At 43.5% G+C, this 25990-nt stretch overlaps 1 protein-coding gene across 1 annotated transcript in view; it reads left to right on the forward strand.

Moving 5' to 3' along the window:
* LOC127567262 (probable E3 ubiquitin-protein ligase HERC3) overlaps positions 1 to 25990 on the forward strand; it is a 55090-nt gene that overhangs the window by 17993 nt on the left and 11107 nt on the right. The window contains exons 3-7 of the mRNA XM_052009945.1: positions 6822 to 6981; positions 9141 to 9217; positions 12077 to 12298; positions 12866 to 12957; positions 20824 to 20954. Of these exons, the coding sequence (XP_051865905.1) occupies positions 6822 to 6981; positions 9141 to 9217; positions 12077 to 12298; positions 12866 to 12957; positions 20824 to 20954 (682 nt within the window). The remainder of the gene's footprint in view (positions 1 to 6821; positions 6982 to 9140; positions 9218 to 12076; positions 12299 to 12865; positions 12958 to 20823; positions 20955 to 25990) is intronic.

Below are 25990 nucleotides of genomic sequence, written 5' to 3' on the forward strand. Positions count from 1 at the left end.
CTTGTATTACCTCAGGACTCTAGTGTAGCGGTTGGCGTAACGCTTTACAGCACCAGCGACCTGGGTTCAAATCCGGCCACTGTCTGTAAGGAGTTCGTATGTTCTCTCTGTGTCTGCGTGGGTTTCCTCCGGGTGCTCCGGTTTCCTCCCACATTCCAAAGACATACAGGTTAGGAAGTTGTGGGCGTGCTATGTTGGCGCCGGAAGTGTGGCGACACTTGCGGCTGCCCCCGGAACACTCCATGCAAAAAGATGCATTTCACTGTGTTTCGATGTACATGTGACTATTAAAGATATCTTATCTTACTACCTCAATGCACTGTGTAATGAATTGATCTGTACGGATGGTATCCAAGACAAGTTTTTCACAGTACCTCTGTACAAGTGATAATAATAAACCAATACCAATACCAGTATCTCAATTTGAAACGTAGACAATTCCTTCCCCCTCCACAGATGCTGCTCGACCCACTGAGTTCCTTCAGCAGTTTGTTTTTTGCTCCAGATTCCAGTATCTGCAGTCTCTTGTGTCTCCAAGCATGAGCAGGAACCTTACCTTTGCTCCCACGTGGGCTGAAAGTTCCTGGAGTTATTCTGGATTTTAGGGCTGTATATTATAGTTGCAGTGTTTGAAATTCTGATAACATTAACATGTCCAGATTCCATTTTTGATATCATGGATATGCTACTGAAAGCGTCTGTTTGGTTCATTGTAGCTACACCAGCTCTGAAAGGGGCATCCACTTAATTCCACTTCTGTATAATTTCCCCATTCCCCTAATCACTTTTCCTATTGCATGTTCCCTTTTCAAAGTTTCTATTGAATCTGCTTCCACCATCCTTTCAGCCACAGGATTCTAAGCCGCAACAATAGAACATAGAACACTACAGCACAGTACAGGTCCTTCGGCCCACAATGTTGTGCCGACATTTTATCCTGCTCTAAGGTCTATCTAACCCTTCCCTCCCACATAGGCCCCTATTTTTCTATCATTCATGTGTCTATCTAAGAGCCTCTTAAATGTCCCTAATGTATCTGCCCCCACAACCTCTGCCGGCAGTGCGTTCCACGCACCCATCGCTCTCTGTGTAAAAAAACTTACCCCTGACATCCCCCTTATACCTTCCTCCAATCACCTTAAAATTACGCCCCCTCGTGTTAGCCATTTTCGCCCTGGGAAAAAGTCTCTGACTGTCCACTCGATCTATGCCTCTTATCATCTTGTACACCTCTATCAAGTCACCTCTCATCCTCCTTCTCTCCAAAGAGAAAAGCCCTAGCTCGCTCAACCTATCCTCATAAGACATGCTCTCCAATCCAGGCAACATCCTGATAAATCTCCTCTGCACCCTCTCTAAAGCTTCCACATCCTCTCTATGATGAGGCGACCAGAACAATCCATGCGGTGAACCAATATAGAAAAGGCCATTCAGCCCACTGAGTTTGTGCCAGCTCTCAGAGCTATCCCGTCACTCTTGATTGCTCTAGATTCCAGCATCTGCAGCCACTTGTGTCTCCAATCCCATCAATCCATTCCTCCTCCCCATCATGTTCTTTTGCCTCTTTTCTTCAAGCTTATTGTGTTTTTCTTATTTCCTCCCTCTATACAGGCTTTTGCTCAAAGATTCCGAAAATACATCCCAACAAAGTCTGTAATGGAAAAGCAAAAGTAAAAACTTTGGATTCTGGAACTCTGAAATTAAAAACACCCAATGCTGGAAACACTTAGTAGGTCAGGCAGTATCCGTGGAGAAGGAAACAAGGTTTACATTTCAGGCTGATGACCTTTCATCGTAACTGGAAAAGTGAGAAAACAAGTGTGTTTAAGTTGCAGGGAGAGGAGGGGCAGAGGTGGTGAAGAAATGACTGGAATGTCTGTGATAGGGTGGAGATCAAAGTGCTTTTGTTGTTGTCTAAGTGATGATGATGAGTGTTTGATCTGCTTGGAGGAGTGTAAATAGTGGGACATGAATGAGAGCATTGGAAGGAGAGAGAGAGAGAAAACAACGTACTGGAGCAGAAAGATGTAGACATGGTAGTTACGGGAATTCTAAAACGAAATAGAATGCTAAGAATATCCAGCAGATAACGTCTGTGCAAAGTGATAAACTGAGTTAATGTTACACCCGGGACATGCCCTCTTTGTGTTACTAGCATCGGGGAGGAGGTACGGGAGGCTGAAGACCCACACTCAATGATTCAGAAACAGCTTCTTCCCCTCCACCATCAGATTTCTGGACGGTCCATGAACCCATGAACACCACCTCGTTTCCTTATTTATTTTTGGCACTATTTATTTATTTTGTAATTTATAGTAAATTTATGTCTTTGCACTGTACTGCTGCCACAAAGCAACACATTTCACGTCATCTAAGTCAGTGATAATACTGATTTTGATTCTGATTCCAAGAATCATAAAAACTGCTGATGCTGAAAACAGAAAGTTCTGGAAATAGCAGGTCAGGCTGCATCTCTGGGAAGAGAAACAAGTTAACATTTCAGATCGGAGATCCTTCGTCAGATCTGCAGTTTTTGTTTGATTTTCATCTGTTGAATTCGCTGCCGTTTCTCTTCCAGGAATGCTGAACATGAAGGAGTTCTATTCTACTCTCCGGCGGCATTTCCTTCTGTCCCTTGCCTTGTTCACCCTACATGGTGTTTCTTTCCCTTCGTGTCTGTGATAAGGTGTTGACCATAATCCTCATTCACGGCCACCTCTCTTTCCTTGGCACCTATCTCCGGCTCCAACTCGTCCCACGTGGATTCCAACTGAAATTCCGTCCTTAAAAAACCCGAGTTCTGACAAAAGGTCTTTGCCCTGAAACGTTGACTCAGTTTCTCTTCCCACGGATGTGGCCTGACCTGCTGAGTGTTTCCAGCATTTTCTGTTACATGGATAATCAGTTCTGTCACAAACAGGACAGGCCAGTTGAAATGTGATAACAACTAGAACTAAAACATGATCACTACAGCGGTAGGAAGTGATCTGTGCTCATCTTGATATGGGAGATCTTTGGGAGTCCTTGAACCATTCACTGCATCTAGTTTCTCCATTGTCTAAGCTGCATTCAAGATGGAATTGCAGAGAAATAGAAGTATCCCTTGGGAAAACTTCAGTTACTCTGAGACTAATTTGAGGGCATTACCTGAAAGTCTTGATATGGGAGATCTTTGGGAGTCCTTGAACCATTCACTGCATCTAGTTTCTCCATTGTCTAAGCTGCATTCAAGATGGAATTGCAGAGAAATAGAAGTATCCCTTGGGAAAACTTCAGTTACTCTGAGACTAATTTGAGGGCATTACCTGAAAGGCATTACCTGAACCAAAGCTGTAGGAGGATTCAGAGATTGTGGGCATGCTGTAACAATTACAGGAAGCTTAATTACAGGAAGCGAGGGAAGAGATTGCTGTGCCTTTGGCGATGATCTTTGCATCCTCACTTGCCACAGGAGTGGTGCCAGATGATTGGAGGGTGGCAAATTTGTTGCTTAGTTTAAGAAAGGTAGTAAGGATAACCCTGCTAATTACAGACCAGTGATCCTTACTTCAGTGGTGGGCAAATTACTGGAGAAGATTCTTAGAGACAGGATTTATGGGCATTTGGAGAATTGGCTCGCTCATAGAAGACAGAGGGCGAAGGTAGATGGAGCGTATTTTGCTTGGAGGTCGGTGACCAGTGATGTTCTGCAGGGATCTGTTCTGGGACTCCTGCTCTTTGTGATTTTTATAAATGATTTGGATGAGGATGTGGAAGGGTGGATTAGCAAGTTTGCTGCTGATAAAAAGGTTGGTGGTGTTGTGGATAGTGTAGAAGGTTGCTGTAGATTACAACAGGATATTGATAGAATGCAGAGCTGGGCTGAGAAATGGCAGATGGAATTCAACCTGGACAAGTGTGAAGTGATACACTTCGGGAGATCGAATTTGAAGGCAGAATACAAGGTTAATGGCAGGACTCTCAGCAGTGTGGAGGAACAGAGGGATCTTGGGGTCCACGTCCATAGATCCCTCAAGGTTGCCGCACAGGTTGATAGGGTTGTTAAGAAGGCGTATGGTGTGTTGGCCTTCACTAGTCAGGGTATTGAGTTCATGAGCCACAAGGTAATGTTGCAGCTCTATGGAACTCTGGTCAGACCACACTTGAAGTATTGTGTTCAGTTCTGGTCGCCTCATTATAGGAAAGATGTGGAAGCTTTAGAGAGGATGCAGAGGAGATTTCCCAGGATGCTACCTGGATTGGAGAACATGTCTTTTGAGGATAGGTTGAGTGAGCTAGGGCTTTTCTCTTTGGAGAGAAGGAAGATGAGAGGTGACTTGATAGAGGTGTACAAGGTGATGAGGCATAGATCGAGTGGACAGTCAGAGACTTTTTCCCAGGGTGAAAATAGCTAACACGAGGGGACATAATTTTAAGTTGATTGGTGGAAGATATAAGAGGGATGTCAGGGGTAAGTTTTTTACACAGAGAGTGGCAGGTACGTGGAACGCACTGCCGGCAGAGGTTGTGGGGGCAGATACATTAGGGACATTTAAGAGACTCTTAGATAGACACATGAATGATAGAGAAGTGGAGGGCTATGTGAGAGGGAAGAGTTAGATAGATCTCAGAGCAGGATAAAATGTTGGCACAACATCGTGGGCCAAAGGGCCTGTATTGTGCTGTAATGTTCTATGTTCTATGTTACATACATCTATAAGGTCATTCATCAGCCTCCTAGGCTCCAGGGAAAAACGTCCCAGCCTATCCATCCTCTCCTTATAACTCAAGCCCTCCATTTTTGGTGACATCCTTGTGAATCTTTTCTGCACCTTTTCCAGCTTAATGACATCTTTCTTATAGCTAGGCGACCAGAACTGAGCACAATACTCCAAGTGTGATCTCACTAGCATCTTGTATAGTTGCAACATGATGTCCCAGCTCCTGTACTCATTTATGTATTGAACATATGTCACTTGAGCATATTTGCACTAATATCTTGGATGGTCTTCTTTGCTAAAATCAATGTGCATAGTGCTATAGTGCTAATACATCTTGTGGAATAAGAAATCAACAGCTTGAATTTCTACTTTATTTAATTTCAGATTGTTCCAAAATGCTTTATAATCTGTGAAGTACATTGAAGTAGAGATAACCATAATAAACCAATTTCAGCAGTCAGTATTTACACAGCAAACATTGGCTTTATCAAATCTGTTGACTCTCTTAAACACGCTTTGGTCAATCTTCAGTTTTTGACAAAGTCCACCCAGTCAATCAATGAAGAGTCTGTTGACTTTCAAACTGGAATAGGAAGGCGGACATGTCAGGTTGTCATGGGCAGTAGGAGCAGAGCTGTTGGCTGGATGTCCTGGGATGAGATTTCCAGGAAAATACCTGATTGCTGTCACAGCTGTAGGGGTGGGTTGGGGACGGGGTGAAGAGATTGCCAAATAAACTTAGGGTAAGGCAAGGGTAAACATATTAAAAATGTTCTCTTTGTCCTCCCCTTCTTTAACCCCCTATGCATCTTAAAACTAATTTTTTTTCATTCTCTCCCAAGTCTGGCAAGGGGTCTTTGACCTGAAATGTGAACTCTGTTTCTGTTTCCATAGATGCTGCCTGACCTGCTGAATATTTCCAGCATATTCTATTATTATAGATTTGTTTTAGGTGGCTAATAGGCCAGGTTAGGAGATGGTAAGGTGTAGATTTTAGAGACTGAGTCCATGTTCTCTACACCTACAATGGGGCTGTACTGCATTTAGTGGGATCTGAAGTGTTTGGCCTTAGTGTATGATATTTATTAGCTTGAGACCAGTTCTTGTTTTGGTCTCTGTTCTGAGATCCTCTCAGAAAAAGTTGAAGATTTGATGTTTCAAATCCTTGTGCTGTCAGTCTGTTGAGCTTGACCTTCCAATGAACTGCTGTATAAGCTTACAACATAAAAGCCACAACCAGGAACTTATAAAGACTCTTAACTATATTGGTCAGTCTATGTGGTCCTGTTAAATTCACATAGGTAACATTAACCTGAACTGTATGCTGAATCAACTGGTTACTCTACATACTGCTGATTTTTAGTTTCCATTGTCAAGTTGACATGTTAAATTGGTGAACTAAGCTCCTCAACAGTTCTCTGTCTTGGGGGGTGGGTGGGGGGTGTTAATTTAAGATCAGTCCTTGCCATCCATTGTACTCCTGATGTAAAACTTGGCTCACTTGCCCTTGTCATGCAAATGCCATTCTGTCATCCTTGTAACGTCATCTATTCCATCCTTCGGTTATCTATTTCCATTTACAATGCCCAGATCCAAATTTATACTAGAAACTGCCAACCTAAAATCTGTCCTGTGGCAAATCCTGTGGCACTGGTGGAGAGCCATAAGTGGTAGGAAGAATAAATACAGGGTGACATGTAGATTCAGGAATTTCTAATGGGGTAAAGAGTTAACACGAGGTGTCCAGAGGCATTTTGGCACACTGCATTGTGCAGTGGAACACTACAGACTACCTCTTGCACTTGTCTCTGTATTTTTGTTTTGCACTGATGTCTTTTTTCTTCATTGTCTTGTATAAGTTATGTAAAATTTGTGTATAATTTATGTTCTGTGTGTTGTCTGCACCTACGTGCCTGTGATGCTGTTGCAAGCAAGTTTTTCATTGTACCTGTACCTCACCGTACTTGTGTACATGACAATAAACTCGATTTGACTTGACTTGAATTGTTTTTAAGTGGAGTCCTCTCTATTGCTCATTAATTTTGTGAACTTTTCACTGTTTCCACGCTAATATTGAGCTGTTGCCATGACACCACTTACTCTTTCCTCTCTGTTTATTAGAACAGGTTACCGCTCTGGATGCCCAGACGATCGTCCACACAGCCTGTGGAGAAGCTCACACTGTGGCTATCAATGACCAGGGTCAGGTCTTTGCATGGGGAGCAGGAAAAGACGGTCAGCTGGGGATCAATTCTACAGAAGAGACTATCCGGATACCGAGGTACCGTCTTCAAAATGAAATTGTGAAATTCAGAAACTTCCTGTGGCGGGTTTAATGCAACATTCTTTTCATATATTGGGTGTCAGCATTACTGATGAGGTCAGCATTTTTTACCCATCTGTAATTGTCCCCAGAATGGGTGCATATGGTGGGGGTTCTCCCATGATGATGTTCACAGGAGTTATAAAGTTATACAGCATGGAAACAGGCCCTTCGGCCCAACTTGTCCATGCTAATTAAGCTAATCCCATTTGCCTGCATTTGGCCCATATCCCTCTAAACCTTTCCTATCCATATACCTGTCCAAACGTCTCTTAAACGTAAATGTACCCACTTCTACTGCTTCCTCCAGCAGCTCGTCTCACATACTCACCACCCTCTGTGTGAAAAAGCTGCCCCTGAGGTCCCTTTTAAATCTTTCCCCTTCCACTTTAAACCTATGCCCTCTAGTTTTGGACTTCCCTACCCTGGGGAAAAAGACTTTTTCTATTCACCTTATTTATGCCCCTCATGATTTTATAAAACAGAGTTAAGGTCACTCCTCAGCCTCCTATGTTCCAGGGGAAAAATGTTCCCGGCCTCTCCTTATACCTCAAACCCTCCAGTCCCGGTAATATCCTCGTAAATCCTTTATATACCCTTTGCAGTTTAAGCTCACCAGTGCCTCTGCTTCCTCAGGAGGCTAAAGAAATTTGGTTTGTCCCCTTTGACTCTCACCAATTTTTACCGATGCACCATGGAAAGCATCCTATCTGGATGTATCGCGGCTTGGTATGGCAACTGCTCCGCCCAGAACTGCAAGAAGCTGCAGAGAGTTGTGGACACAGCCCAGTGCATCATGGACACCAGCCTCCCCTCCTTGGACTCTGTCTTTACCTCTCGCTGTCTTTGTGAAGCAGCCAGCATATTCAAAGACCCCACCCACCCGGGACATACTCTCTTCTCTCCTCTTCCATCAGGTAGAAGATACAGGAGCCTGAGGGCACGTACCACCAGACTTAAGGACAGCTTCTACACCACTGTGATAAGACTATTGAATAGTTCCATTATACGTTATGCATGGCCCATTCTGGAAATCAATTTTAGAAAAAGAAAAAAAATAGAAGCTCTATTAGTAATTAAAATCCAAAGAAATAAAAATATGAGAACAGAGAATTTTCAGTCAAGTTGTGTTTATAGTTATCTGCACAAATACGGCGAGGTACAGTTACAATGAAAACCTTGCTTGCAGCACCATCACAGACACTTAGACTCAGACAACACATAGAACATAAGTTATGTATAAATTATACAAGACAGTGAAGGAAAAAAAACTGTGCAAAAGAAATTTACAATTAAAGATTTATGACTGGACAAACCTGAACTATTTCTGGCTGTTGAGTGAACAAGTAACACATTTACTCCCTTACATGTGTTTGAATTATCCTTGTGAGATACTGGTGTAACACAGCTTGTGGAGGAGTAGATAGAGATTGGACAAGAACTTCTGGACTTCCATGTTTATTGGTATTGGTATTTGTTTATTATTGCCACTTGTACGGAGGTACAGTGAAAAGCTTGTCTTACAAACCGATCGTACAGGTCAATTCATTACACAGTGCAGTTACATTGAGTTAGTACAGAGTGCATTGATGTAGTACAGGTAAAAACAATAACAGTACAGAGTTAGGTGTCACAGCTACAGAGAAAGTGCAGTGCAATAAGGTGCAAGGTCACAACAAGGTAGCTCGTGAGGTCATAGTCCATCTCATTGTATAAGGGAACCGTTCAATAGTCTTATCACAGTGGGATAGAAGCTGTCCTTAAGTCTGGTGGTACGTGCCCTCAGGCTCCTGTATCTTCTACCTGATGGAAGAGGAGAGAAGAGAGAATGGCCCGGTGGGTGGGGTCTTTGATTATGCTGGCTGCTTTGCCAAGACAACGAGAGGTAAAGACAGAGTCCATGGAGGGGAGGCTGGTGTCCGTGATGCGCTGGGCTGTGTCCACAACTCTCTGTAGCTTCTTGCGGTCTTAACAGGGTGTGTTTGAATGCTGATTTACTCCAGAACAGGAATGTGGTCTGTTAGCTTCACTCCCATTTCTTTTGCAGAATCTGGGCAAATTTGCAATATTTTGTTCACTTTCTCTTTCACATTCTTACCTGAGCTTTGGTGTTGCAGGTTAGTCCGGACACTGAGTGGACACGTTGTCATCCAGGTCACCTGTGGAAGCTGGCACTGCCTGGCTCTTACCAAAGGTAGGAAAGCATAATCTGAACATGCTGATCCTGCTGCAGCACTGAACTCTCACAGCCTCTGTCCTTCCCGTAACCCACCCTTAACCAGGCTTGGGAGATGCATGGGGAGGAGCATGAAGTGATGGGGGTGGTATGTTTAACTCCACTGTGATAGACATACCGCAGAGTTTTTGGTAATAAGGTGGCAATCCTCTATGCCATTCTAGTACATAAATTGTGCAGGTAAAAAGTGTAGCCAGCGGCTCTTTACGAACCTTTATGAAAACTTTATTATGCAGTGCTGCCATTATGTTAATATGCTCTGTGTGTCTGATGTCAGCTTGGCTATTTGTTAAACACCCTTCTGTTTCTGATGAAGTTAATGGCAGAGGACTTCAGACACAATGATTGAACAGATCTCTTCCATTTACAAAAAAATGATTTGCCATTTGAGCAGCTCCAAAAGTAACAATTCATGGAGATAGAACACTTCAATTTGGCCAGCTTGGTTTGATTGGAATTATGTTTTATTCCCCAACTCAGTTAGTAGAGATAAGGGAAGGAACTTCATTCAATTTTCTCTGCATCTCTCTCTCTCTCTCTCCTCTCTCTCTCTTCCCCTTGTTCTCTTTATTTCTGCTCTCTCCCCTTCTCTTTCTCCCATTGATCTTGTCCCATTCTGCTGACCTGTCTCGGACAAGTTGTGATCTCAGGAACCTATCGTCAGTTCTTCTCATGTGTGCGTTACTTCCACCCACTTCTCTCGATCAGCACCTCCCCAATCGATGACCTGCACCACCTCAAAGGGCAGGAGGCGCATGGGAACACCACCAGCTCCCAAGTTCCTCTGCAACCTGGGAATGAATGGTCTTGGATGGTCGTGGTTGAGGTGGGAGGTTCTCCTCCTCCCACTGTAAAGCACAAAAACAGGGAAAATTCTTCAGCTCCTGTTATTTGATGCACTTTAAAAGGTGGATGAGGTTATTGATGACACAAATAAACACTGAGACCATGAATTCCCTATGTGAATGTTCAGATTCTGAGCAGACACTTTCTTACTTCAGTATTTTTAATGGGGGCATTGACATGTAAACTTGGTGGGATTATGTCTCTGGGAAAATGGCAGAGTGAGGCCATTTCTTATGAACTTTCAGAGTCTCATGGGCAGTCCCTTGGGATCGAGGATAGATATAGCACATAGGACAGTACAGTACAGGGTCAGGCCCTTCGGCCCATGATGTCTGTGCCAGCCATGATCCCAAATGAAACTCATTCCATATGCCTGCACATAAGCCATATCCCTCCATTCGGTTCATGTTCATGTGTCTATCTAAATGCCTCTTAAACAACACCATCCTATCTGCTTCCACCACCACCCCTGGCAGTACATTCCAAGCACCTGCCACTCTCTGTGTAAAACAAACTTGCCCCACACATCTCCTTTAAGCTGCCCTCCTCTCAATTTACAGTTGTGCCCTCTAATTTTTTACATTTCCACCCTGGGAAAGAGATTCCGACTGTTTCTCTGTTCCTTACATAATTTTACAAACTTCTGTCAGGTTTCCCCTCAGCCTCCGACGCTCCAGAGAAAACAACACAAGCTGTCCTTATAGTGACGCTAAAGATGGTTTGCTTCCTCTCCAGTTTTGTGGCTTCTGAGGTGACTGATGATGCAGATTCTTCCATACGTGGGGCAGAAGGTGCCTGACAGGGCAGGTGATTAGGTAGCCCGTGAGGTGGTGTGCTCCTTCTGCTGTTTACACTGGGCTTTACTGTGTGCTCCTGATGCACGGGCGTGAGATTCTTCATACCGTCCCAAATCTTTCTTTTCTGCTTTATGTGATCATGGCCAGGAATTCCCAGCTTGCATTTTTTTTTCAAGAAGAGTTCGAGCATATCCTTAAATCTTTTCCTCTGCCCATATGATGACCTCTTCTCATGAAAGAGCTTGGAATAGAGTGGAACGCACTGCCGGCAGAGGTTGTGGGGACAGATACATTAGGGACATTTAAGAGACTCTTAGATAGCCACATGAATGATAGAAAAATGGAGGGCTATGTGGGAGGGAAGGATTAGATAGATCTTAGAGCAGGATAAAATGTTGGCACAACACCATGGGCCGAAGGGCCTGTACTGTGCTGTAGTCTTCTATGTACTCTTATGTTCGTTCCATATACACACCGCCCTCAAGTTGCCCCTCAGGTACCTTTCAAATCTTTTCCCTCTCACCTTACACCTATGCTCTATAGTTTTTGTTTTCCTGTCCCTGAGAAAAAGACTGTCTACATTCACCCTATCTATGCCCCTCATAGTTTTATCGACCTCTATAAGGTCACCCTTCAGTCTCCTACGCTCCAATGAATGAAGTCCTAGCCAGCCCAACCTCTCATATAACTCAGGCCCTGGAGTCCTGGTAACATTCTTGTAAATCTTCTTTGCACTCTTTCCAGCTTAATGTCCTCTTTCCCATAACAGGGTGACCAAAACTGTACACAATACTCCAGGTGCAACCTCACCAACATCTTGTCCAACTGCAGCATAACGTCCCAACTCCTAAAATCAATGTCCTGACTGATGAAGGCCAGCGTGCCAAACGTCTTCTTCACCACCCTGTCTACCTGTGGCGCCACTTTCAGGAAAAGTCATTCTGTACACCAGGGCCATTGACTTTACATTGAACATGTTAAGATAGAAAGCATTCTTTTCAAAGGCAGAAGGCTCACATTGAGTGCAGTGATAGTTTACAGCTGATTGTTAGAAGGTCAATATTATCTTTCCATACTGTTGGATAATTAATGCCTTTGTATTTGTTTCGTAGCTTACAGTTAATACAAAAAGAAGCTCCATGGGGTTGCTAATTTTGCCTGTTTTCTTTTCCAGACAGTCAGCTATTTTCCTGGGGCCAGAACTCCCATGGCCAACTAGGTCTTGGGAAGGGATTTCCCTCCCAGTCCAGCCCCCAGTGTGTGAAGTCTCTCTCCGGGATTCCCCTGGCTCAGATCGCTACAGGAGGAACACACAGCTTCACCCTGTCGCTCTCCGGTGCTGTGTTCAGTTGGGGCAGGAACAACTGTGGTCAGCTTGGACTCAGTGATGACAAAGGTAGATGCCTAACAGGGCAGCGCGAGTTTGCAGGGGAGCTCGGGGTGCAGTTGGGAACCAAACTTTGAGCCAGTTAATTCAAGGCTGGCAGTCTCTTCTCTGTGTGAGTATTGACAGGCAAAGCCCATCTGGTGCACCAAGCCCACTAGATTATCAAACAGACACTTCCATCCTTCTCATAATTCAAGCAGGGAAAAAGCAGAATAAAAGGGAAAAAAACAGGAAGAAAAACCACTGGAAAATTCCTCTCCATCGTTTTCAGACAATCAAAGCCAGAGCAAAGATCATAGAGACTGTTCTATGATCATAGAGATCATATGTTTGTGTCAGACCTTCTGTATGAGTCAGTCTCTCAAAACAGGCACCAACTGGCCCAGATTCCAATTGAAATTCTAATGTATTCTTCCCAAATTGGAATGTTTTTTCTTCATTTCACTCCTGGTGCTTGTATTCCAACAAGCACATCCTTCTCATATGTTGAATTTCTCAGCCTTCGTATTTCCATCCGTGAGAGGCCTGTGTGAAGTACTGGAAGCTACTGTTGATGGTCGCCATTTGTCTTTGTAGATCGAGATGTCCCCAATCACGTGAAGTTCCTGCGGAGCCAGAAAATAGTTTACATTAGTTGTGGCGAAGAACACACAGCAGCTCTAACCAAGGTAATAATATTTTACAACCACGTGTGCAAATTCTGCTTTCAGTTTGGGGAAATGAGTGAAGGTATTTTGACTTCTTCAGTAATCTAGTAATTAATCAATCATATTAGAGACTAAGGGAGCTAGGGCTTTAATCATTGGAGAGAAGGAGGATGAGGGGAGACATGATAGAGGTGTGCAAAATATTAAAAGGAATAGATAGAGTTGACAGCCAGCGCCTCTTTCCCAGGGCACCAATACTCAATACAAGAGGGCATGGCTTTAAAGTAATGGGTGGGAAGTTCAAGGGAGACATCAGAGGGAGGTTTTTCACCCAGAGAGTGATTGGGGCATGGAATGCGCTGTCTGGGGCAGTGGTGGAGGCAGGTACATTGGTCAAATTCAAGAGATTGCTAGATAAGCATATGGAGGAATTTAAAATAGGGGGATATGTGGGAGGAAGGGGTTAGATAGTTTTAGGCGAGGTTTAAAGGTCGACACTGTGGGCCAAAGGGCCTGTATTGTGCTGTACTGTTCTATGTTCTATTGTCACAAACCAGCAACAAAAGAAACACACTGAGCATGATTCAGTGTTAAAAACTATTTTATTAATCACTACTTATGATAATACGTAAAATAAAAGTAAAAATGTTAGTATGTTAGAATTCAAAAATGTTAAACCTCGAACGTTAACCCAAAAACTAAACTCTTTGTGTGTGTGTGTGACAAAGTCCAAAACTCCCAGTTCCAGAATGGTTCCTAAAGTTCAGTTCCGCAAGCCATAAGGTGAAACATGAACAAGGGCTTCTTCAACAACCACCGTTGTCTGAAGATAAGATGTAGATGTAGAAAAACATAGAGAGAGTACATATGAAATCCAAATGTTCCACGATGGAACCCAAACGACACTTCAGTGCTTACTCGGTAGTGACTTCCTCACCCCGAAAAGCATCCGAACCGTGGTCGTCCACATACAAATACCTGTTTCCTTCTACAGGTCAGCAACAAAGTGAACTCCACCGGATTACTTCCAACTTCCATACATGGATTTCAGTGGCAAACACAGTTATTGTTTCTCATCCATCGATAGAGAAAACAAGCAGGCTGGTGTCTCTCTCCCTTCTCTCTCTCTCTCTCCTTCTTCTAACTTCTTCAACAACGTCATTACGTCCTTTATCTTCTATTGACGTAAGCACGCCCCACACACACATACACACACACTCTCTATCTTAAAGGGACTTTCACTGAGTCCGTAACACCTCCCACCTAAAAAAAATTTTTCCCAAGAAAATTTTAACCGCGCATACAGTTAGTAATGTTAATAATTATCATGCTACACAACTACAGACTATCAGATTAGTACAGATACATGTTTCCCATTTAACATCGGGAAAGACAATCAGCAATCACATTATCTTTGCCTTTAATGTGAGTTATCATGAGATCAAACTCTTGCAAAATTAAACTCCAGTTTAACAGCCTTCTGTTCTTGTTTTTGACTCGGCTCAGAAACACCAATGGGTTATGATCTGTATATACAGTCAATGGTTTCTGAGTGGTGCAAACATATACACTGAAATGTTGCAAGGCTAAAACAAGCGACAGTAATTCTTTCTCTATGGTGGAATAATTCTTTTGATGCTCATTAAATTTTTTTGAAAAGTAAGCTACAGGATGGTCAATATCATCAAGGTCACCCTTCTGCAACAACACAGCTCCTGCAGCTTCATCACTGGCATCTACTGCTAATGAAAATGGCTTTTCAAAGTCAGGTGGTTTGAGCACAGGATGGTAGCATAAAATGGCTTTCAGCTTATCAAATGCTTCTTGACAAGAATCTGTCCAAACAAACTTTACTCCCTTCTTCAGAAGATTAGTTAGGGGAAGAGCAATATCAGCAAAATTTTTACAAAATTTTCGATAATATCCAACCATTCCCAAAAATCTTCTAACAGTCCTCATACCTGTGGGAATAGGGAACTCAGATATTGCTTGAACTTTTGCCTGAACAGGAGCTTGCTTGCCTTGACCTACAACATAACCAAGATACGTCACAGTGGCATGGCCAAATTCACTTTTAGCCAAGTTAACTGTAAGGTTAGCCTTGGAAAGTCTTTCGAACAACCTTTCTAACGCAGAGATGTGATCTTCCCAAGTATCATTCCCAGTCACTAAGTCGTCAATGTAGGCATCTGTATGTTTTAACCCATGAATCACTGAATTAATCATTCTCTGAAATGTTGCCGGAGCATTTTTCATTCCAAATGGCAAAACATTGTATTCATACAATCCAGAAGGGGTTACAAAGGCTGAAATCTCCCTTCCTCTATCTGTTAATGGAACACACCAGTACCCTTTTAATAGGTCAATCTTTGTAAGAAATTTTTCCTTTCCCACTCTGTCTATGCAATCATCCACCCTAGGAATAGGGTAAGCATCTGACTTTGTTACAGCATTCACTTTCCTGTAATCTGTGCAAAATCTAACAGTTCCATCAGGTTTAGGTACAATAACACAGGGCGAACTCCAATTTGAAGTAGAATGTCTAATAATATCATTTTCCAACATGTATTTTATCCCTGATCAACAAGTTTACTTTTTTCCACATTCATTCGATATGGGTGTTGTTTGATTGGTTTTGCATCCCCAACATCAACATCATGGGTAATTATCGATGTTCTGTTTGGAACATCTGGGAACAAATTTTTAAATTTTAAAATTAATTCTCTCATCTGTTGTTTTTGTGAAACTTGTAAATGGTCCAACTTCGTTTCAAGGTTCTCCATGATATTTTGGTTTTTTAGTTTCGATGGAACAATATTTGGTCTAAATTGGCCTTCCTCAACATCAACATCAGGCATTCTAGAAACAACCTTTACATCATCCACCAAGGCCACAACTGAATCCCTCTCATAATAAGGTTTTAGCATGTTTACATGACAGAGTTGTGTTTTCTTGCATCTATCTGGTGTTTTGATTATATATGTTAGATCAGTCACTCGAGATTCAATAACATAGGGTCCAGAAAAACGAGATTGCAAGGGATTATTTTGGCTAGGGAAAAATACCAACACCTTTTGCCCCACTGCGAATGTCCTAGGCCGAGCACGTCTATCAAAATATGTCTTCATTCTTATCTGGCTGGTTTTCAAATTCTCTCTCGCTAGCTGGCAGACTCTCTCCAACCGAGTTTTAAATTTTTGGACATAGTCCAACAGACTCAAGTGAACTTCCTCATTAACCCATTGCTCTTTTAACAATTCCAAAGGTCCTCTCACCCTCTGTCCAAATACAAGCTCAAACGGACTAAATCCTATTGACTCCTGGATCGATTCTCTAACGGCAAACAAAAGTAAATGGATACCTTCGTCCCAATCCTTTGTGTTTTCAAAGCAATAAGTCTTCAGCATATTTTTGAGAGTAGAATGAAATCTCTCCAGAGCTCCTTGAGATTCTGGGTGATATGCAGATGATACAATCTGCTTTGCTCCCAGCTCATAGACTATTTGTTGAAAAATTTTTGACATTAAATTACTACCTTGATCAGATTGGATTTCTTTTGGCAAACCAAACAAGGTAAAAAATTTTACAAGAGCCTTTGACACCGTCTTGGCCTTAATATTTCTAAGGGGTATTGCCTCTGGAAATCTAGAAGTGGCACACATGATGGTTAACAAATACTGATTTCCAGTCTTAGACTTTGGTAAGGGGCCAACACAGTCCACAATCACCTTCGAAAAGGGTTCACCAAAAGCAGGAATTGGCTTCAAAGGAGCCACAGGGGGTTTTTGATTTGGTTTACCTACCATCTGACATGTGTGGCAGGTTCGACAAAACATCACCACATCTTTTCTCAAACCAGGCCAATAGAATTGTTTCAAGATCTTCCCTACAGTTTTATTCACACCAAAATGACCACCCAAAGGCATACTGTGGGCCAGGTTTAAAATCTCATCCCTATAAACTTTTGGAACAAAAACCTGATGAATAACTTCCCATTCCTCATTAACAGGAACATGAGGAGGTCTCCATTTCCTCATTAACACTCCATTTTTGACATAGTATCCAATTGGCACTTTTTCAATCTCCTCACATGAGAGAGCTTTTTCTTTCAATTCTGTCAACTCAGGGTCCTTTGTCTGTTCCACCATAAAATCCTTCCTCGACAAAGACAAATCTTTAAATTCAGGCTCACTGTAAGGATGTTGATCCTCCAGTGAAGACAGAAAAGTCTCAGATAAGGCATCATAATTTTCTTCCTGTTTAGGACTGTCACAAGGAACTACATCAGACTGCACCGGACTGTCTGTCTTTGCTAATTCTTTAGCTCTAGCTCGAGTCACCACACATGATGGGTAAACATCTGGATCATTCTCAGACTCATCAATCCTTGGTTTGGTTGTTAACCGTACCACAGGATCACTTTCTCCATCTGCAAGGTCATTTCCCAATAACAAAGAAACTCCTTCCACTGGCAAACTAGGTCTTATCCCTATCTCGACTGGTCCTTCTACGAACTTTGACTTTAAAATCACCCTGTGAAAAGGGACAGACATGGGGTCATCTGTAATGCCTTGCACTAGATTTACCTCACCAGTGTCACTTTCTTCACCAAAATTTAAAACACTGTCCAGCAAGAGAGATTGACTAGCCCCAGTATCTCTAAGAATTTTCACTGGCACCTGGGGTGACTCATCATTCAGTGAAACGAAACCCTCTGATACATACGAACGGAATTCTTTTCTCACCTCCTCCAACTTTTCCGCTTTTACCTCTTGCAAGGACTGGTCTTTAACAGCATCTCCTAAACCTTTTTGATTTTTAATTGCCTGAAAGCAAGCATTGGGCCCAGCTTCCTTCTTTTTCTTCAAAAGGGCACAATTAGATATCACATGGCCAGGTTTCCTACAGTAATAACAAGTACGCTCAACAGGTTTCTCCAGCCCTGGCTTCTTTTCATCCTTCCCTTTTTGATAACCTCCCAATTTAATCTCCGGTTTACCTGGATTGTCTTTGTAACTCTTTTGAAAAGTTTTAGGTTGTCCCCATTTGGATTTATGGGTTAAAGCATAATCATCTGCCAACCTCGCAGTTTCTTGTAAAGTTTCCACTCCCTTTTCATTTAAATATGTTGTTAATTCAGCTGGAACACATCTTTTAAAGTCTTCCACCAGTATCAATTCTGTCAATTTATCATAATCCCCATCTACATTTTTAGCCAGGCACCATCGTTCAAAACATATTCTCTTTCCATTGGCAAATTCCATATAAGTCTGATCTGCAGATTTCCTCAAGTCTCTGAATTTTTGTCTATAAGCCTCAGGGACCAATTCATAGGCCTTCAAAATAGCTTGTTTTACCTTGGTATAATCAGCTGCATCCTCAGCAGACAAAGCAGAATAAGTTTTTTTGAGCTTTACCTTTAATTACACTCTGTAACATAAGAGCCCATCCTTTCCTTGGCCAGTTTGAACTCACAGCAACCTTTTCAAAATGTTGGAAATACTGATCAACCTGATCTTCCTCAAACGGAGGGACTAATCGAACCTCCCTGCTGGCTGAAAAAACCATCATCAGAATCAGATTCCAAACTCTTACGCTTCATTTGTAACTCATGCTGCCTCTGTTTCTCCTTCTTTTCCACATAACGGCCAGCTATCAGTCTCTGAATATCTGCCTTTCTCATAGACTGCTTTACTTCTGTAAGGTTTAACCTTGTAGCAATCTTTATCAGATCATCCTTTTTCGCCACCTCCAATCCCTTTTGGGTTGGTGACTCCAAAAATGCCTTAATATCCATTGCTGCTGGTTTCCACACACACAAGCCAATTAAAAAGAATTTATCAGACCTCCCTCAAAAATCTTTGGATTGAATCTCGAACAAATCTCGTCAATCTGGGGAACGATCCCAGACGACACTCGTTAACCTTGGGAACTATCCCGGACGAGCCCCCAATTTTGTCACAAACCAGCAACAAAAGAAACACACTGAGCATGATTCAGTGTTAAAAACTATTTTATTAATCACTACTTATGATAATACGTAAAATAAAAGTAAAAATGTTATTATGTTAGAATTCAAAAATGTTAAACCTCGAACGTTAACCCAAAAACTAAACTCTTTGTGTGTGTGTGTGACAAAGTCCAAAACTCCCAGTTCCAGAATGGTTCCTAAAGTTCAGTTCCGCAAGCCATAAGGTGAAACATGAACAAGGGCTTCTTCAACAACCACCGTTGTCTGAAGATAAGATGTAGATGTAGAAAAACATAGAGAGAGTACATATGAAATCCAAATGTTCCATGATGGAACCCAAACGACACTCCAGTGTTTACTCGGTAGTGACTTCCTCACCCCGAAAAGCATCCGAACCGTGGTCGTCCACATACAAATACCTGTTTCCTTCTACAGGTCAGCAACAAAGTGAACTCCACCGGATTACTTCCAACTCCCATACATGGATTTCAGTGGCAAACACAGTTATTGTTTCTCATCCATCGATAGAGAAAACAAGCAGGCTGGTGTCTCTCTCCCTTCTCTCTCTCTCTCCTTCTTCTTCTTCTAACTTCTTCAACAACGTCATTACGTCCTTTATCTTCTATTGACGTAAGCACGCCCCACACACACATACACACACACTCTCTATCTTAAAGGGACTTTCACTGAGTCCGTGACACTATGATTAGTTAGGCACAAAGCAATCTGCTGAAGGAAATCAGTGGGTTGAGCAGCATCTGTGGGGGCGGGGGGGGGGGAAGGAACCCTGCATCAGGACTCCCCAAAACGTTGACAGTTCCTCTCCCTCCGTGCCCCACCACAGATGCTGCTCAACCTGCTGAGTTCCTCCAGAGATTTGTTTGTTGCTCCAGATTCCAGCACTATTCTGTGTGAAAGTTGGGTCTGGTGCATCTTTTAAAGAAAGTGGTTCCATTATGAACAGGTGAATTCAGTCTCTTGAGCCTGCTCCTTCCTTTCATGACATTATGTCTGATGTGGTTGTTACCTCAACTCTACACTTCTGTCTACCTTCATTAACCTTTCACCCCTTGCTCCTCAAGAATCAAGCTAGCCCTGTTGTAAAAATTCTGCTTCCAAGACTGTGTTTCCACTGAATTAGAGTACCAAAGGGTCTCGCCCTCTGAGAGAGAAAAAAAATTCTTTATTTCTGCCTTTATGTGTGTGACCTCTTATTTTAAAACAATGAATTAAGTTATCAGTGAATATAGTGGGTGAGGTAAATGAAAATGGAGAATACAATCACATGAACCAAACTAAGAGCAAATGCCTTTAAACAATATTTAGATCTGTTTCCTACTGTTGCCTACCTGATGGTGGTTACTCTGTGAAGACCCCTCTGTATTCTCAACACTTCCGTTATATCTCTGGTCAATCATCTTTGGTCGAAGGAGAGTAACCTCAGCTTCTCCTGAGCCCTCCCAGAACAGAAATCCCTGCATTCCTGGTACGATTCTTCCTCTCTGCTTCAAGGCCTCCCTGAGTTACGCTCCTCAGAACTGGGCCCAGCATCCCAGTGGTTAACAAAGCTTTAAACCAAACTTTTCATTTTGCACTGACTGCATATATGACATCAGATTCCTCTTCAATTGTGCATCACGTGTTGATACCCATCAGTGATGTCTTGCTTGCAATGCAGCCGGCAAAATGTCTTGCAGAACAGTGGGGGTCTGGAACTCACTGCCTGAGAAGGCAGAATCCTTCATCCTCTTCATAAAGCAGCAGGATGAGAGCCTGAATAACTTGCAGGGCTGTGGTCTGGGAGCTGGGAGGTGGGACGAGCTCTTTTCTGGCTCGTACGGTGTCCATGGGGGCGAAAGGTCTTGTTGTTCTGTGACTGGATTGCTAATACTGTGCGGTGTGTAAACTCTCCTCAGAATGGAGGTGTTTTTACTTTCGGAGCTGGTCTCTGTGGACAACTGGGCCACAACTTCAGGAACAATGAGGTCAACCCCCGCAGAGTCCAAGAGTTGATGGGAAGCGAAGTCTCCCAAATAAGCTGCGGCAGGTGAGTGAGCATGCTGGAAACCCCCTACACTTCCGTCCTGCAACGCCTGTCCCTACACCTCCTCCCTCACCACCCTCCAGGGACCTAATCAGGTGATGCAGAGATTCACCTCCTCCAAAATCTACTGAATCCGGTGCTCTCGATGTGGCCTCCTCTACATCGGTGATACCAGGCATAGACCAGGCAACTGCTTTACCAAGCACCTGCACTCTGTCCACAATGGTTATCTTGAGTCCCGGTTGCCAGCCATTTTAACTTCCTTCCCCACTCCCACACTGACCTGTCTGTATTGGTATTGGTTTATTATTGTCACTTGTATCGAGGTACAGTGAAAAACTTGTCTTGCATTCATACAGATCAATTCATTACACAGTGCATTGAGGTAGTGCAGGGTAAAAACAATAACAGAATACAGAGTAAAGTGTCACAGCTACAGAGGAAGTGCAGTGCAGGTGGACAATAAGGTGCAAGGTCATAACAAGGTAGATTGTGAGGTCAAGAGTCCCTCTCATCCTATAAGGGAACTGTTCAATAGTATTATAACAGTGGGATAGAAGCTGTCCTTGAGCCTGGTGGTATGTGCCCTCAGGCTCCTGTATCTTCTGCCTGATGGGAGAGGGGAGAAGAGAGAATGACCTGGGTGGGTGGGGTCTTTGATTATGTTGGCTGCTTCACCAAGGCAGCAGGAGGTATAGACAGAGTCCATGGAGGGGAGGCTGGTTTCCGTGATGCACTGAGCTGTGTCCACAACTCTCTGCAGTTTCTTGCGGTCCTGGGCAGAGCAGTTGCCGTACCAAACCGTGATGCATCCAGATAGGATACTTTCTATAGTGCATCAATAAAAGTTGGTGAGTGTCAAAGGGGTCATGCCAAATTTCTTTAGCCTCCTGAGGAAGTAGAGGTGCTGGTGAGCTTTCTTGGCCATGACATCTATGTGGTTGGACCAGGACAGGCTATTGGTGATGTTTGCTCCTTGGAACTTGAAGCTCTCAACCTTCTCCACTGCCTCCTCCACTGCCAGGGTGAGGCTAAATGTGAACTAGAATCAGTCAGGTTTATTATCACTGCCATGTGTCGTGAAGTTTGTTGTTTTGTGGCAGCAGTACAGTGCAATGCACAAAAGTTACTGTAAGTTGCAAAAATAAATAAATAGAGCAAAAGAGGAATAACGAGGCAGTGTTCATGGGTTCATGGACCGTTCAGAAATCTGATGGCGGAAGGGAAGAGGGAATGGGAAGAGCGACTCCTCATATTCCGTCTGGGGAATCTACAACCCGACGGCATGAACATTGAATTCTCCAATTTCAGGTAACCCGCTCCCCTCCTCTTCCTTCTGATCCTCCCAGGTCCTCTAACACACCCCCTTCTTTCCAAATCCTCTGCCCCCAGCCCCCTGTTATCGAGTTTCTTTCCCCTCCCCCACCCGGCTCCATCTGCCAATCACCCACGTACTCAACCCACTGGGTCCCCCATCCCCTTGCACTCCTGTTCCCATCTGCCCACCACCCCTCCCTTATCTGGTTCCAATCATCACATTCCTTCCTTGTCAGATTCCATAATCTACAGTCCTTTGTTGCCTCAAGTGTAGCTTCTGTTGCAATCGCCACTCTTCCCTCCTTCAAATGGCTTCACCTGCCCAACAACCCCTCCTCACCTGGATCCACCTATTGCTTGCCGGCTTCCCCTTCCCCCCTCCCCCTCTCCTCTTTATACTGGCTATCTCCCACTTGCACGCTCAGTCCTGATGGAGGGTCTCCGCCTGAAATGTCGACCATTCCTTTGCCTCCACAGATGCCCCCTGACCCATTGAGTTTCTCCAACAACTTGTTATTTTACACTTTTATTCTGCTGACAGGTACAACAGGAGTCCGCCTTTGCCACCAGTGGTTTCAGGGTGGTGGTTGGTATAGACAAGAGTGAGCTGATATTGTAAAGATGATTGTGTAAAGGTCTGATCAGTCCATTTAAGGAGCTGGATGATTTCAAGCCTGGTTCCTATCATGCTAACTTACTGACTGAGAAACCTGGTATCCTGAGTTAGCGGTCCACGATGCAAATTGACCATCACAGGAGTCTGTCTTCATTTGTCAACTTTCTCTGTTCATTATTGGGGGCATGGATCTGATGTCAACTGTCTAGAAACTGTGAAATGGGGCTGGTATATTCCTTACTGTAACCCTGCTTATTTTATGCTTCTTTGATTCCTGTTTAAATAGCAGCAACTAAAAGGTCAAATAATGATGTTGCGTAATCCTGCCTTAAATTTAGAAGGTCCAGGCTGGTCTAATTAATGTTCATGGTGTTGAAGGGGCTTGGGAGATGAGGCAGAGAGAAGATCTAGCAATTGAACTCAGAACAAGAGAACATAACTGCAAAATTGTTCAAGGAATGATTCCAGCAAGTGCAATCTGGGACTCCTTCCCTAAAGACTGTAATTGCAAACGTATCTGAAATTCCCAAGGCGAAGACTGCAGTATTTTCACTAATTATGGGTTCAATAGATGCAGAGTGAAGTTGCATCAGTGGAGTCAAGGTACAGATTGACCATGGTTAGACTAGAGGGGCTGAATGGTTAACTCCTGTCCCACTGTTGTAATGAATTGATCTGTATGGACAGCATGCAGGACAAGTTTTTTACTGTACCTTGCTACATGTGACAATAATAAACCAATTTACCAATTATTCTCTTTCCAATGTGATGTGTGTGTCCATGTGAGCAGGCATAGTACAATGACAGTTGTATATCGATGCTTTGTGGTACATTTTGTGTCACTTGCATCCAATAAAAGAAGGAAAAAAAAGCAACCAGTCCATTAAGTCTGATCTCTTCTGTGCTTCAACATCTCCTGAAAGAGTTTATGCCTAACCTGGGGAAAAGCCTCTGTGACCCATGACCTCACAGGGCTCAAAATCCAGGAGACCCAATGACTTTTCTGCCATGCAATACCTCCAACTTGAGACACTCTCTGCTTGAAGGAGTCCTCTAATGTCAGCTGCGGTTCACTTGGCAGCACTCTTGCCTTGAGTCAGAGGTTCAAGTCCCACTCCAGAAGTTTGGGCATTATAATCCAGGTTGATGCTCCAGTGCAGTACTAGGGGAGTTCTGTACTGTCAGAAGTACAGTCTCTCAGATCATTGGTATTAGTATTGGTTTATTATTGTCACATGTACCGAGATACAGTGAAAAGCTTTTGTTTTGCGTGCCATCCAGACAGATCGTGCCGTACGTAGTTACATTAAGGTGGTAAAAAGAAAACAGAATGTAGAATATAGTGTTGCAGCTACAGAGAAAGTGCAGTCAAATAAAGTTCAAGGGCCATGATGAGGTAGGTTGGGAGATCAAGAGTTCATCGTTTAGCGTACAAGAGGTCCGTTCAAGAGTCTGATAACAGCGGGGTGGAAGCTATCTGGTGGTTCGTGCTCTCAGGCTTCTGTATCTTCTGCCTGATGGGAGAGGGGAGAAGAGAGAATGTCCAATAGATCAGGTGGTAAACAGAGCTTCTGTCTGCATTCTCAGGAAGGCATTAAAGGTCCTGAGGCATTATTTTGAAGAAAGGTCAAGGGAGGCATCCCTGGCATTCTAGCCAATATTTGTTACTCAGTTAGATTCACTACAGCAGCTTATCACATTGCTGTTTGTGAGTGGTAGAGTCATAGAGCCATACAGCACGGAAACAGACCCTTTGGCCCAACTGGTTCATGTCGACGCAGATGCCCATCCAAGTAAGTCCCATTTGCTAGCATTTGGCCCATAACCTAAACCTTTCCAATCCATGTACCTGTCCAACTGTCTTTTAAAAGTAGTTATTGTATCTGCTTCAACCACTTCCTCTGGCAGCTGATTCCACATAGAGACCACCTTTTTGTAAAAAAAAGTTGCCCTTCAAGTTCCTCTTCAATCTTTCCCTTCTCACCTTGAACCTATGCCCTCTGATTCTTGATACCCCAACTCTGGGGGAAAAAGACTGAGTGCATTCACCCTGTCTATGCCTCTCATGATTTTATACACCTCCATAAGATCACCTCCCAGTCTCCTACGCTCTAAGGAATAAAGTCCCAGAACAATACAGCACAATACAGGCCCTTAGGCCCACTATGTTGGCCCACCATGTTGTGCCGACCTTTAAACCACGCCTAAGACTATCTAACCCCTTCCTCCCACACATCCCCCTATTTTAAATTCCTCCATGTGCTTATCTAACAATCTCTTGAACTTGACCAACGTACCTGCCTCCACCACCACCCCAGGCAGCACATTGCATGCACCAACCACTCTCTGGGTGAAAAACCTTCCTCTGATAGCTCCCTTGAACTCCCACCCATTATTTTAAAGCCATGCCCTCTCGTATTGAGCATAGGTGCCCTGGGAAAGAGGCGCTGGCTGTCTGCTCTATCTATTCCTCTTAATATTTTGTACACCTCTATCATGTCTCCCCTCATCCTCCTTCTCTCCAAAGAGTAAAGCCCTAGCTCCCTTAGTCTCTCCTCATTATCCATACTCTCCAAACCAGGCAGCATCCAGGTAAATCTCCTCTGCACCAATGCTTCCACATCCTTCTTATAATGAGGCGACCAGAAATGGACACAGTACTCCAAGTGTGGTCTAACCAGAGTTTTGTAAAGCTGCATCATTACCCCGCGGCTCTTAAACTCGATCCTACGACTTATGAAAGCTAACATTCCATAAGCTTTCTTAACTACCCTATCCACCTGCGAGGTAACTTTCAGGGATCTGTGGATATGAACCCCCAGATCCCTCTGCTCCTCCACACTACCCAGGATCCTGCCATTAACCTTGTACTCCGCCTTGGAGTTTGTCCTTCCAAAGAGTACCACCTCACAGTTCTCCGGATTGAACTCCATCTGCCACTTCTCAGCCCAGCTCTGCATCCTATCAATATCCCTTTGCAATCTTCGACAGAACTCCGTACTATCCACAACACCACCGACCAAACTTGCTAACCCACCCTTCTACCCCCTCATCCAAGTCATTTATAAATATCACGAAAAGTAGAGGTCCCAGAACCGATCCTTGT

This window comes from Pristis pectinata, chromosome 2, assembly GCF_009764475.1.
Source record: "Pristis pectinata isolate sPriPec2 chromosome 2, sPriPec2.1.pri, whole genome shotgun sequence".
NCBI lineage: Eukaryota > Metazoa > Chordata > Chondrichthyes > Rhinopristiformes > Pristidae > Pristis > Pristis pectinata.